Source organism: Schistocerca nitens, chromosome 2, assembly GCF_023898315.1.
Source record: "Schistocerca nitens isolate TAMUIC-IGC-003100 chromosome 2, iqSchNite1.1, whole genome shotgun sequence".
NCBI lineage: Eukaryota > Metazoa > Arthropoda > Insecta > Orthoptera > Acrididae > Schistocerca > Schistocerca nitens.
Window position 1 is genome coordinate 824,182,034 of NC_064615.1, and position 15,440 is coordinate 824,197,473.

Genomic DNA, 15,440 nt, shown 5'->3' on the forward strand with positions numbered 1-15,440 from the left:
CGTGCTTCGGTAGCTCAGTTGGTAGAGCACTTGTCCGCGAAAGGCAAAGGTCCCGAGTTCGAGTCTCGGTCGGGCACACAGTTTTAATCTGCCAGGAAGTTTCATATCAGCGCACACTCCGCTGCAGAGTGAAAATCTCATTCTGGAAACATCCCCCAGGCTGTGGCTAAGCCATGTCTCCGCTATATCCTTTCTTTCGGGAGTGCTAGTTCTGCAAGGTTCGCAGGAGAGCTTCTGTAAAGTTTGGAAGGTAGGAGACGAGGTACTGGCAGAAGTAAAGCTGTGAGTACTGGGCGTGAGTCGTGCTTCGGTAGCTCAGTTGGTAGAGCACTTGCCCGCGAAAGGCAAAGGTCCCGAGTTCGAGTCTCGGTCGGGCACACAGTTTTAATCTGCCAGGAAGTTTCATATCAGCGCACACTCCGCTGCAGAGTGAAAATCTCATTCTGGAAACATCCCCCAGGCTGTGGCTAAGCCATGTCTCCGCAATATCCTTTCTTTCGGGAGTGCTAGTTCTGCAAGGTTCGCAGGAGAGCTTCTGTAAAGTTTGGAAGGTAGGAGACGAGGTACTGGCAGAAGTAAAGCTGTGAGTACTGGGCGTGAGTCGTGCTTCGGTAGCTCAGTTGGTAGAGCACTTGCCCGCGAAAGGCAAAGGTCCCGAGTTCGAGTCTCGGTCGGGCACACAGTTTTAATCTGCCAGGAAGTTTCATATCAGCGCACACTCCGCTGCAGAGTGAAAATCTCATTCTGGAAACATCCCCCAGGCTGTGGCTAAGCCATGTCTCCGCAATATCCTTTCTTTCGGGAGTGCTAGTTCTGCAAGGTTCGCAGGAGAGCTTCTGTAAAGTTTGGAAGGTAGGAGACGAGGTACTGGCAGAAGTAAAGCTGTGAGTACCGGGCGTGAGTCGTGCTTCGGTAGCTCAGTTGGTAGAGCACTTGCCCGCGAAAGGCAAAGGTCCCGAGTTCGAGTCTCGGTCGGGCACACAGTTTTAATCTGCCAGGAAGTTTCATATCAGCGCACACTCCGCTGCAGAGTGAAAATCTCATTCTGGAAACTCCTCTACATTTTTCATGAACAGTGCTTCGCATAACCCTAGACAATGAATATGCACTTTTTTATCATGAGCACCACTTTGTGTTACGTTCAAATGGTCACTCACTCACTCCTCTCACTCCCTCCAACGAAATGACTCAGCAAAGTACTCTGGACGCAGCATATGATAGAAACATGTGACAGCAACCAAATGAAATATGGAAATCAGGGCTCCCAGCATTTTCTGTGGTAGGTCCATTAATGAGGACCAATTCTGCATCAACCATGTAAGTATTTTCCAGGCCAATTTTATATTTCCTGCCCTGAACTTATTGATATCATCATCCCTTCTACAGTATCAGAATAAGAAACATTTGCATTAATTACAAATCATGAAAGGTGCCTTATCTGTGAGTCAGCATCTCCACTATATGGTGAGTAGCTATCTATCATTTTCATAATATTATCATTATTCCATCCTGGATTTTCCATTATTTAAACATTTGCATTAAATCTTTTAAATCTATGAGGGGCACTCAGTAAATAATGCCTCACATCTGGTTTATTTCGTGAATGTTAGCTAGATTAATATGTTATCTATCTTCCTTTGTTGCACATCTTTTCACCAATTGTCCCAATAATTTATTGTTCTTTTGCTACACCCTGTCTTGCAATTGATTTCATATTCTATATTGACCCCTGATGAAACAGAACAGACAGAAACCTTTTGTGCCTCTAACCACTTTTCTCCATCCTGTTAATCTCTATTCTTTTGTAGGAAAGATACATACACAGCTACGCAGGCTGAAAAATGAGAGCTCCATTCTGAAGGATGCAGTAATTACAGCTATACCAAGTCAGTACTCCCGTGTGTTATTTACATGTGCGAAGATTACATCTCCTCTTCGACCTGTTGATTTCTACAGCCATCACTTCTCAGCAGAATCAACAGCAGATACTGTGAGTAAATATTGCAAATCTGTGAAGCAGAGTACCTTAAACAAAGCAAATTTCAGCTGGTGAAGTCATTTAGAAATTGTAATGTTCAGTGATTGCGCTGCATTACATCAGATTTAAGAAAACAGACAGCTAGTTAGCAAATGATAATCTTGGCAAAGAAGCTAAGTGTTAGCAGGAAATGCATTAAATCAACATTACAAATTACATTTCACTCTTTCCTCATTATCTGCCAACGTAGATAAAAATCTTGTTTCCCAAAAAATTAAGTATGAAAACATCTGCTACACATGATATTGCATAGATTCCTAGTGTCGGAGTCATCTGTTTCATCTCATTAGGTGTACTTAAAAACAGTGCTTAAATGGAAGTATGTGCTTATACTCTCCGAAATGCCAACTGAAGCAGAGCATAATTGTGGATGGGTTGTAGCTTTACTGATATGGTTTTCGCCTTGCAAGTCTCATGGCATTTGTTGTTCTATTGTCTTATTGTCTTTACAAGATTTGGCGAACAGTTATTAAGTAACATACACAGTACTGCAGAAATTATTTTTTGATCTCATCATATTTATTGACATTAAGTTCTATATAGGTGATCAACTTTGTAAAATGCAGAAAGCTCAATATTTTATAACAAATCAGTAAGCTACACCTGTTGACAAAAGTTTCACAAAGTTCACTTGTGCCAAAGACTAACATATTACTTCACACAGCTCTAATGAACCAACATAGTAACTGTACAAGTTGAAATCCTATCCTCAACTGATTGACACACTTTAACTGTCCCATCAACCTTCGTAAGTGACTCATATTTACAGATTCACATATCACAGTAATTACAGATTGGTAAAATACAGGATTATTACATTTTACTTGTTTACATAAGAAAGAAACAATAAAACAGAAAAGCAAATTTGTTTAACCAAAAGCTGCATAACTACAAAATAATAAAAATAATAGGTACTACTTCATGGGAAACAAGTTTTAAAGTGCTTGGGGATTCCTAAAATTTTCCAAGAATTTCCAGGAAGTGAAAGTTTGCTAAATTGAATAATCATCAAACTAACATGTTATTTAAGTGGTAGTGTACATTTTCAGATACAGAAAAATCATGGCTACTAAACTATAAGAATGGATTTTGGAAAGAAATACATTTTTAGATAGGAATATTCTGGAACATGAAATTTTAATCTTGCTATTTTTCAAGGTTTGCTAATGTTGGGTTTTGTTTTGAACAGTCCTCCTTTGTTCTTGAAACTCATTGGAGTGAATATAGACAAACGAGTTTTCAGGTTACAGGGAAATGTGGGTTTTATTGTGTACAAACATCCTTATTGTAAGATGGCTATAAAAGAGTTGTACTTCACAGGGCCGCCCCAGTACAACTTCAAGCAACACTGAGGAAATAAGCACTGCAAATGAAGACAAACTTGGGTTTATTATGTTTGAGTGTGGTCTCGAAGGTGTCTCTCTGAAAGTAATAAAGAGGGCACTTTTTGAAAAAGGAGAAAATGGCAGAGATCAAGCAACAGCACAGGGAGAGACGGATACAGTTGGCAATGAATCTTCCAAATCAAAAGATGATGTAGAATCCAACGAGAAGAGTACAGCAAATGTCACAGGTAAAATGAAAATTTAGGCAGTTATTCAGGAGTGAAGTTGTCCAGAAGTGATTGAAGTTTCTGTAACCTGGCTTTGATGATATCAGTACTTATTTGCAGAAGCTACACTTATTTTGCATTGTGTGATGAATAATAAAGTATTTGAAACAATGAATAACTCAGTTATACAGCATTAATGTTACTGTGCGTGCATATGTGTGTGTGTGTGTGTGTGTGTGTGTGTGTGTGTGTGTGTGTGTGTGTAGGGGGGATAACTATTTTAAAACATTAGCACTTGAATTGTGCATGCATTTATTGTGATATATCTTAGAGCTGGCTCAAGTGCCATTCATGAAAAAATAAAAGTTTTTACCATATATATATTTTAAGGTTCTGTTTGATTTCTATTACTAATCCAGCAGACATCAAGTTTTGATCTATCATGGATGTGGTGTGAGAAATGCAGTGGATCTTATTATTCCTGGATCAACAGCTCTGTGTAAACTTTTTGCTATTTAAGTGGAATATTGATTAGTTACTGAAGGTAACCAACAAACCTGTTTTCATCCAGTGGATTTCAGATATCATCAAAAACAGCTCCCTATGAACTCCTTTGTTCGTATCCATGGTTCTATCAACTTAGTGGTTGTTTAGTTAAGAAGCAAGTGTTTCCTCTGCCAAATACATAAGTTTGAACTGCAGAGTGATCATGTAGGTGTAAAGCTAGTCACACACAATGTACACTTCACAAGATGCTTGCTGGCTCTTTTTGTTAGACTGTGAACAAACCATTGCCTAGCTCACTCTTGTGGATACCTTTAGAATTTTTTACAAAATACCTTGTAGACTCTCCCAGCAAAGCACATATGCCTCTCATAAATGACAGGTGTACTCAGAAGATCTCTGTCACACACGATCAAAAAATTCCATTCTATGGTTGTCATGGACTTTGATTCTTCACACTGTGAGCATGTGAAGATTTAGTGAAAGAAACAGTTTTTGAACAGCTGACGTTTCTGCTTGATATTTTGTGATTTTGTACTTTGGTACTCCATGAGTCAAACTTGTACTTTATTGATGTGAGGTGTCCATGTTACATATTTCAGGTAATATTGTAATTTGGTTAGCTTACCTAGGCTTGAATTTGGTGAACCTAGGGTATCAGCACAAGAAGTCCTATTGTTTGATAACCTCCAGGTATTCATCAGCGACAGTTCTTGGGTGTGAGACTGTGATATGCATACAGGGATTCTGGCTTAACTGCCTAGATTATGATAGAAACCTCTGTAAAAGAAAATCCTGTGTTTGAAGCCTTGCTTCATCATTATCGTGGATGGACCTCTGTTGATGTGATAACAACCAATCCCTGGAGGAACTCTCGTATCTCAAGTCTCTTAGGCTTGCTCAAGCATGCAGGGTCTTTTGTTTTCCTTGTTTCTGTTCGCTAGCATTGTAGAATTTGTTTGTCCATTCAAGTAGACTCTCCATATTCCATCTTCAAAACTTCTAATTGGATGATCGTACCCAGCTTATAGAGACTTCAGAAATTGTATCCTTTTAGAGAAAATGGATGAGGGTTACTTCTCAGAAATTCTGTCTCCATTTAACTAAGTGAATAGGTTGACCTTAAAACCATTTAAAGACTCCTGAAGTGGCAGTTTCGTTATTGGGACTGTAAATGTCCAACAACCAGCAGTTTCCAAATTTCTGTATAACTGCACAACAGTTTTCATTCAGACAATGGTCAAAACTGCTATTGATAGTAAGGATTTCTTGTCTGAGTGGCTGTCTGTTGGCGTTACTGATATACACTGCCTTACAAAAAAGGTGAAGCGGACAGAAGGGGAGGAGAAAATGAAATGAAATTTTTTGGGTTGAGATGGTATGTGATCTTAACTTCAGTGACCAGAAAATCGAGTCATAATTACAAAGAACTTGGGAGAATGAGCCAACTTATCAGCTTGACATAGCAACTCCTCTGGCCAGAATTCATTCACTAATAAGGTTCGGGAGGATGTCATAAAGCTGTCATATCTTCTCTTGAGGCTGGGAAAAGATCTGGGGATCTTACTGACTATGGGGGAACCTGAAACACCCTGCAGACATTTCATAGAGACATATGTCATGTGTGAATGAACATTTTATTGTTGAAAAATGGCACCATATGAGAGGTAACACACCAAGATGAAGGATATCCGTGATGTAGCGGTGTGCCATCAGAATTCCATCAGTCACTACCAGTCATGACTTAAGTCATACATGATGGCTTCCCACATCATTACACCAGGAATAACTCTGCTGTGCCTTCTCCAAAACATTGGAAGTATAGGAGATCTCCTCAAGTTGCTGCCATAATCGCCAACAGTGGTTATCCAGGATAGTGCAGAACTGCAATACATCACTGAACACAATACAATGCCATTCATGAGCTTGAATAATAATAATAATTGAAACCAACAGCTGTGTTGTAATCCAGTGTCATTTATTCAAAACATGCTACCAATTTTGACACTAAAAAGCACCATCTTCAGGCTCCAAGTATACTGTCATCTGTGTACGAACCACACTGACAAAGGCCAACTGAGTCTTCAAATTTAAACAGTACAACTTATTAAGCATGTTATGCAAGCATGTGCAGTGAGTGCAGCAGGGCCAAAATCAACTGATTCCATATCGTCACAGCAGTAACAATCCCACCATTTGTCAGACTTGTCATCTGTTGTTTGTAGACTCCATTAGTCTTTGTCAGTCTGGTTCATACGTTGGTGACAGATTATGCTTGAGGCCTGAAGATGCCTCTTTTTGACGTTGAAACTGCTAGCATGTTTTGAATAAACAATGTACCTCACGTTCAGTTGCTGTCCCGCTGTCCTCGATGGATTACCACTAACCATTTGTGAGCATTCTGTGCTTCCCAGACATGGCACCAGTTCAAAGATTGCTGTTTGTATTGTGATATTAACAGTAGCTTATGCTTGGGACCGAAATTTCCTAGTATGGGTGCTGCTAGTCTCTGATCGATGGTGTGGATAACATATCTTCAGCATTCTCCTGTAGCACCATATTTCAAAAGCTTCTATTCACCTCTTTTTTAAACTATTTACTGTCCATATTTCACTTCCATACAGGACTACACTCCACACAAATACTTTCAGAAAAGTCTACCTGACACTTACATCTATACTCAATGTTAAATTTCTCTTCCTCAGAAACACTTACCTTGCCATTGCTAGTCTACATTTTATATCTTCCCTACTTCGACCATCATCAGTTATTTTGCTCCCCAAATAGCAAAACTCATCTACTACTTTAAAAGTCTCATTTCCTAATCTGATTCCCTCAGCGCCACCTGATTTAATTCGGCTCCATTCCATTACCCTTGTTTTGCTTTTGTTGATGTTAATTTTATTACTTCTTCAAGACACTATCCATTCCGTTCAACTGCCCTTGCAGGTCCTTCGCTGTCTGTGACAGAACTACAGTGTTGTCGGCAAACCTCAAAGTTTTTATTTCTTCTCCATGTTTTTTAATTCCTACTCCAAATTTTTTTTGTTTCCTTTACTGCTTGCTCAATATACAGATTGAATAACATTGGGGATAGGATTCAACCCTGTCTTGCTTCCTTCCCAACTACTGCTTCCCTTTCATGTCCCTCGACTCTTGTAACTGCCATCTGGTTTCTGTACAAATTGTAAAGAGCCATTTGCTCCGTCTTTGATCCCTGCCACCTTCAGAATTTGAAAGAGAATATTCCAGTCAACATTGTCAAAAGCTTTCTCTAAGTCTACAAATGCTAGAAACGTAGGTTTGCCTTTCCTTAGTCTAGCTTCTAAGATAATTCGTAGGGTCAGTATTGTCTCGAGTGTTCCAACATTTCTACGGAATCCAAACTGATCTTCCCCAAGGTCGGCTTCTACCAGTTTTTCATTCATCTGTAAAGAATTCGTGTTAGTATTTTGCAGTCATGACTTATTAAACTGATGGTTCGGAAATTTTCACACCTGTCAACACCTGCTTTCTTTGGGATTGGAAATATTATATTATTCTTGAAGTCTGAGGGTATTTCGCCTGTCTCATACATTTTGCTCACCAGATGGTAGAGTTCTACCACGACTGGGTTTCTGAAGGCTATCAGTAGTTCTAATGGAATGTTGTCTGCTCCCGGGGCCTTGTTTTGACTTAGGTTTTTCAGTGCTTTGTCAAATTCTTCACGCAGCATCATATCTCCCATTTCATCTTCATCTACATTCTCTTCCATTTCCATAATATTGCCCTCAAGTACATTGCCCTTGTATAGACCCTCTATATACTCCTTCCATCTTTCTGCTTCCCCCTCTTTGCTTAGAACTGGTTTTCTGCCTGAGCTCTTGATATTCATACAAGTGGTTCTATTTTCTGCAAAGGTCTCTTTAATTTTCCTGTAGGCAGTATCTATCTTACCCTTAGTGATATATGCCTCTACATCCTTACAGTTGTCCTCTAGCCATTATTATATCTCTTTAAAAAAATAATATAACTATTTATTTTGAGGAAACACTCTCCTAGTAAATTTGTTTGTCCTTTGATTTATCGTGATCTGTTACTGATTTTTAGTGGAGTTAGTTTTTACTTTTAGCTTTCAAAAAAATACAAAAGAGATATAATAAGCAAAATAATGAATTTCGTAGGTTGCCAATTTCGTATTATATCTGGTTTTATCGAGCGCCAGGCTCCCTACAAATTACTGTAAAAGCAATAGTGTAGTATTACTCAGCTCCAGTTCACTATCACAGAAAATAGACAAGTTTTAATAAAATTATTTCACTGGATTACTTCAATTAATCTCACTGAATATTTTTACATAATTTCTTCCGCTCCGGCTATCAGACGTGCTGTGAAAAAATATTTTTAAATGTACCGCGTAATGGCGGCTAATTGTTAACAATCAGAGATCACTGTTACTCGCTCCACAGCAGCTGGAAACATGCTAAATAATTTTCGTTAAATATTCTTTTCATAAGATAAATGTGGCATAGGTTCTTGAAATAACACACGGAGATCACTTTATACTAATATATTCTTACTAGGACACAGTTTACACCATTAAATATTTGCAATTACGTTACGACAGAAACAAATGCTAGCGCAGCACAATAGCTTGCGTACCTTATTCCAGCTAACACCAGAACGAACAGAACAAAACAGACTAGACAGAAGAATGAACATTGCATTGTGTTTTATACTCTTACAGAGATGATAATACTTCTTTTAATTACTTACACATTATAATCTCATACACTAAAAATAATGTCTTTTCTGCATTTATCGATATATATTGTATATTTTTACAGTTAGTGTTATTACCTTTCGCAGATAAATCAATGTTTGCAATTCATTTTGAGTCACATACGGTCATTTTTATTTATGTTTCACCTCGATAATGGTGAATATTGCAAAAGGGACACTACACCATCTCTCCTTAGCCATTTTGCACTTCCTATTGGTCTCATTTTTGAGACATTCGTATTCCTTTTTGCCTGCTTCATTTACTGCATTTTTATACTTTATCCCATTCTTGTCAATTGTTCCCTAATGTTCTCTCTTAAACACTGTACAACCTCTGGTTCTTTCAGTTTATCCAGGTCCCATCTCTTTAAATTCCCACCTTTTTGCAGTTTCCTCAGTTTTAATCTGCAGTTTATAACCAATAGATTGTGGTCAGAGTCCACATCTGCCCCCGGAAATGTCTTACAGTTTAAAACTTCGTTCCTAAATCTCTGTCTTACCATTATATAAACTATCTGAAACCTTCCAGTGTCTCCAGGCCTCTTTCATGTGTACAACCTTCTTTCTTAAACCAGGTGTTAGCTATGATTAAGTTATGCTCTGTACAAAATTCTACCAGGCAGCTCTCTCTTTCATTCCTTACCCCCTTCCATTTTCACCTACTACTTTTCTTTCTCTTCCTTTTCCTACTTTTGAATTCCAGTCTCCCATGACTATTAAATTTTCATCTCCCTTCACTATCTGAATAATTTCTTTTATATCATCATACATTTCATCAATCTCTTCATCATCTGCAGAGGAGGGGATACTGTTGGTAGCCCCTTGGTTATCTGGGCAGTCAGTTGCTCAACTGTTACACATGTGTTCACCTGTACACAGCTCAACAGCCGTTGTTCACCCCTGTCAAATATGTAAGCCCTGTGGTGAACCACAGTTTCCTCGGCACTGCATTTGGCTAGTGCCATTTTGCCACGGTTGGTATATTTTAACCACTGCGGCACACGAAATAATCTGCAGAGCTAGTTGGCATCTGAAGTTGTACTACTGTGGTAGGTGTGGGCTTCGTGTCCATCTTGGCTACCATAATGCATTCACTATGCTGTTCGTAATAGCTAACCCACGCTCCTATTTTTTTATTCATTATTAAACCTACTCCTGCATTACCCCTATTTGATTTTGTAGTTATAACCCTGCATTTACCTGATCAAAAGTCTTGTTCCCCCTGCCACCGAACTTCACTAATTCCCACTACATCTAACTTTAACCTATCCATTTCCATTTTTAAATTTTCTAACCTACCTGCCCGATTAAGGGATCTAACATTCCACACTACAAACCGTAGAACACCAGTTTTGCTTATCCTGATACCGATGTCCTCCTAAGTAGTCCCCGCACAGAGAACTGATTCTATTTTACCTCCGGAATATTTTACACAAGAGGACGCCATTATCATTTAACCATACAGCAAAACTGCTGTAGTTTCCCCTTGCTCTCAGCCATTCCCAGTATCAGCAGAGCAAGGTCATTTTGGTTAATGTTACAAGGCCAGATCAGTCAGTCATTCAGACTGTTGCCCCTGCAACTACTGAAAAGGCTGCTGCCCCTCTTCAGGAACCACGTGTTTGTCTGCATCTCAGCAGATACCCCTCTGTTGTGGTTGCACCTACGGTATGGCTATCTGTATCCCTGAGACATGCAAGCCTCCCTGCCAATGGTACATGCAAGCCTCCCTGCCAATGGTAAGATCCGTGGTTCATGGGGTTACCTATGGAACAATATTTAGCAGTTTGTAGTATATTCTAGATTTATTGTTTAAATGTGTTTCTTGGAACTTTGTAAGGAGGCTTTCTGTGACTAATTTGATCTATCTTCAAGCGTCTGTAAGTTCAGTTTTGAGCATCTCTGACTCCCTCCCACAAACAAATCTGTGACCATTCATGCTGTTCTTCTCTGAATACATTAAGTATCTCTTGTTAGCCCTACTTGGTACAGGAGGCACACACTTGAGCAATATTGTGGGATGAGTCGCACAAATGATTATTAAGCAATTACCTCTGTGGACTGATTGTTTCCACAGCATTCTACCAATAAATCAACGTGGTCCACCCTGCTACATTCTTTTATTGTTTCTTTTCATGTTGTTACAAAGTATAATACCCAGATATTTAATCACTGGAATCTCCATATAGTGATATCAAAAAAGTGGGAAAAAATAGGTTGCTACATACCTTATACAAGAAACATTACGGTTTAGACAGACACAATTAAAAGACACTTAATATAAGGTTTAGCCGACAGCCTTTGTCAGAAAAAGAAACAGAAACACGTACCATTCATTCATTCAGACAAGCAAGCACACCTCACGCACACATGGCCGCTAACTCCGACAGCTCGGGCTGGAAGGCTGTGGCTGAAAGCTTATGTGTAAGTGTCTTTTAATTGTGCCTGTCTTCAATTTAACATGTCATCTTTGTGGTAAGTAGCAGTCTATCTTTTCATACATTGTTGATATCAGATATTTGTGCGAGTCAAAAAACGCCGGATGTGACTCATTGATACTGTAGTCATAAAATACTTTTTTTTTTGTGTGTGAAGTGCACAATTCTTCATTTCTGAACATTTAAACAAGTTGCCAGCTTTTGTAAAGGTGGGACAGATATTGACCATGTTTTTTCAAAGGAACCATCCTGGCATTTGACCTGGAGCGATTTAGGGAATTCACAGAAAACACTGGATGGCCAGATGTGGGTTTGAAACATCATTGTCCTGAATGCAAGGCCAGTGTGCTAACCACTGTGCCACCTTGCTCAGTGCCCTTTCTTTGTACCACTTTGAAATACAAGGGTTGAATGAAAAGTAATGTCTCCACTTTCGTTAATTTTGTTTGGATGGGAATTTTAATAAAGCAAACACAGAGATAATCCTTAGAGTGTGATCTTTAATTACCAATATTCACTTTTTCACATAATCACCAACCAATTGGATACATTTCTGTCAAGTTTTCTGAAACCATCACGGAAGAAGTCGACACTGTGTTTCTGCAACCACAGTATCACAGTTCTCTCAATGTCTTCATCAGAACCCTAATGATGTCCCCACAGATCATCTATCATTATCGGGAACAGATGGAAGTCAGATGTTGCTAAATCTGGACTGTATGGAGGATGCTGTACGGTGGTGAGATTCAGTCTCTGCAGTTCTGCTGTGGTGACATCCAGGGTACCCATCATGCACAGATCTTTCGATAGCCAAGCAAAGCAATGATGTGACCCACCCATTCTTGCAGAATGCCAATTTTGCCTGCAGTTTCTCTCTGAGTGATACGACGATCGCCCTGAATCAGTCTGTCAACATTTTGCTTGTGAAGCTCAGTGGTTGCTGTCACAGGACGTCCAATTCTTTGTTTGTCACTTAAGTCAGATGTTCCCATGTCAACATCTTTAAACTTACTCGCCCATTGCCGCACAGTATTCACATCACCACAATCACCATAAATTCCTTTCATTCTCTGATGATTCTCCTTTGGGGTGACACCTTCTGCTGTCAAGAATTCAGTGGCTGCAAGTTGCTTAGATCGCATTGACTGACCGTCTGCGCTCGGTTCCATACTTCACACTGTAACAACACAACCGATCAGTGCTAAGGTTTCCTGCCAACTGGAGGTGTAGAAAAGAGGCAACGGAACAAGCCAGTACCTGCCGTGTACCGACGCTGCCAACTGTTGAAGAGTTACGAAGGTGGAGGCATTACTTTTCAGTCCACCCTTGTATTATCAAGATCTGGCTGAATATATGCACGGCTTCTTAAAGATGGTACTTATTTATAGACAAAGGCATCATTTGCAAAAAGTCTGAGGTTACTATTGACATTGTCTAGGTCATTAATACACAAAAAACAAAGATGATGTGACTTACCAAATGAAAGTGCTGGCAGGTCGACAGACACACAAACAAACACAAACATACACACAGAATTCAAGCTTTCGCAACAAACTGTTGCCTCATCAGAAAAGAGGGAAGGTGAGGGAAAGACAAAAGGATGTGGGTTTTAAGGGAGAGGGTAAGGAGTCATTCCAATCCCGGGAGCGGAAAGACTTACCTTAGGGGGAAAAAAGGACGGGTATACACTCGCGCACACACACACATATCCATCCACACATATACAGACACAAGCAGACATATCTTTCCGCTCCCGGGATTGGAATGACTCCTTACCCTCTCCCTTAAAACCCACATCCTTTCGTCTTTCCCTCTCCTTCCCTCTTTCCTGATGAGGCAACAGTTTGTTGCGAAAGCTTGAATTCTGTGTGTATGTTTGTGTTTGTTTGTGTGTCTGTCGACCTGCCAGCACTTTCATTTGGTAAGTCACATCATCTTTGTTTTTAGATATATTTTCCCTACGTGGAATGTTTCCCTCTATTATAATCATTAATACACAACATTGACAGCAAGGATCCTAATGTATTTTTGTGATGCACACCTGAAGTTACTTCTACATCTGTAGATTACTTCCATCCAGGATAAATTGTTGCATCCACCCTATCAAAAAATTCTCACTCAAGTCACAAATTTTGCTTGATGTTCCATATGATAGTAATGTTGATAAAAAGTGTATGTGTCGTATTGAGTCAAATGCTTTTTGGAAATCGAGAAGTACTGCATTTAGGTGACTATCTTGATCAATGGCTTTCAGGATGTCATGTGAGAAAAGTGAGAGTTGGGCTTCACAGGGTTGATGTTTTTGGAATCCACATCGGTTGACATGGAGGACGACATTCTGTTTAGAATACCTCTTTATGTTTGAGTTCAGAATCTTTATGCTTAAATTTTCCCCATATCACAGCTAGCAGTTTTGGGATTAAACTAGCTTTCTGTACTTAGTATAGAGTGAGCTCCATGGCTCTTTTGGAGTGCTTCAAACTCTGGCACTTTGCTGTGAGTACTTCAGCAAATAATCACTAGGATTTCAATATTGTCACATTTGGGGGGTATTTCTTTGGATCTTACACTGACACTTCTGGGTCCACTGGAGCTATCATTATCTGGAGTGGATGGAGAGTCACCTAACCTAAAAGAAGAAGAAGAAGAAGAAGAAGAAGAAGAAGTAGTGAGAGAAACCTGGTGCACAACGCACACATAGTCAGCTACCTGGATAGCAGCCTCTGTGATGTAATGCACACCTTACCCATTTACAAGGATTCTACAGTTCTCAACGCTGTGGCACAGGTCCGGGAAACCACAATGTAGCTCATCACAGAACCTTCAAAGTCTCTTGTTTAATCCTTTCACTCGTCTCAGAACCAGGAGGCCATGATCAGTTCTGGAGGCAATGCCACAGTTGTGAGCTTTGTTGAAACTCCGTGAACAAAGCTGGTCTCCTTGACCTTTTCTGCCAGTCGGTAGAACGGTCCGAGTACGATGTCAGAGTCCGGGTGACTGGCATCGTTCGTTCCGTCGTGTGCCACTATCTTCAGTTGGTTGCGTCCTGTTCCCTGAGTAATTGCTACAGTACAGTCTTAAGTGCTGATTGAGGCCCTCAGGCATACACTCTAAGAGTGCAACTGGTGTTCCTTCCCATCTCTTGTGCCATTCCCCTAAGGGATACTATTATCATCACTATGTTTGAACTACCAACGATTAATAGAGCCTTACCCTTTTGCATTCGCCTTCTCTTGATGCTGGTCACAGCAGGTTTCCCAACAGGTGAAGTGTCTCACTAGCTCAGATTCAGTTTCAGTGGGAGACAGCATCTCAGACTTGTTGGTTGGGGGACCAGTATAACACCCTGAGTTCTTCCCGGTCCCTCTCTCCCTGTATAGGCACACCTAGCCCCGACCACTGACCTGCCTCTTATAGTCAAGTGGACAAGCAGTGATAGATCCTACACTTCCTGCAGAGGAGAGATTGATACCACCTGCCTCTTTGGAGTCCTTCCAATGTTCACAGTCCACACTCATTCGTAGCAACTTCCAGTCATTTGATGGTAGTTGAGGTGATTTCCAGTTGCTGACAAATGTCAGCTAACTCATCCCGTGTCTGAGAACTGCATTCACAGTGTGGTCTGCCTGCGTAGCTGGGTGGTAACGTGTTTGCCTACCGTGCAGTGGGCGAGGGTTCGATTGCTGGCCCGGTTGGAAATTTTCTCCACTCTTGGACTGGGTCTTGTGTTGTCCTCCTCATCCTTTCGTCGTCATCACCGACACACGAGTTGCCCGATGTGGCATCACCTGAAATAAGACTTGCAACCCGGTGGCTGAATTTCCCCAGATGGGTCCTCCAGGCCAACAATGCCATACAATCATTTCATTCCATTCACAGTGGAACTGTATTGTGACTGGTACATTGCTTTACTGAACAGTAAACAAATAACTTTCAAGTGAACTTTTGTTTCTCTTTAAGCTAAAACTATTACTAATTCATTTCAAGAACTAAGGAATTGGTATGCAAATTGAGATTACTATAAAGGCAACAGAAAAACATGTGAGAAAAGTTACTAATTTCCTGAAACTCTTTTGAGCTTATAGTTATCTCAGTACAAAAACTTGAAAATAAAATTAATTTATGATAAGTGCAGACATCATATGCT

The 15,440-nt window shown here is 40.1% G+C and overlaps 1 protein-coding gene across 1 annotated transcript in view; it reads left to right on the top strand.

Annotated features, from left to right (window-relative positions):
• The window catches only part of LOC126237082 (transmembrane protein KIAA1109 homolog), a 567,281-nt gene that overhangs the window by 232,526 nt on the left and 319,315 nt on the right, over window positions 1-15,440 (top strand). Inside the window, exons 39-40 of the mRNA XM_049946881.1 lie at window positions 1,809-1,990; window positions 3,359-3,611. Coding sequence (XP_049802838.1) covers window positions 1,809-1,990; window positions 3,359-3,611 — 435 coding nt within the window. The remainder of the gene's footprint in view (window positions 1-1,808; window positions 1,991-3,358; window positions 3,612-15,440) is intronic.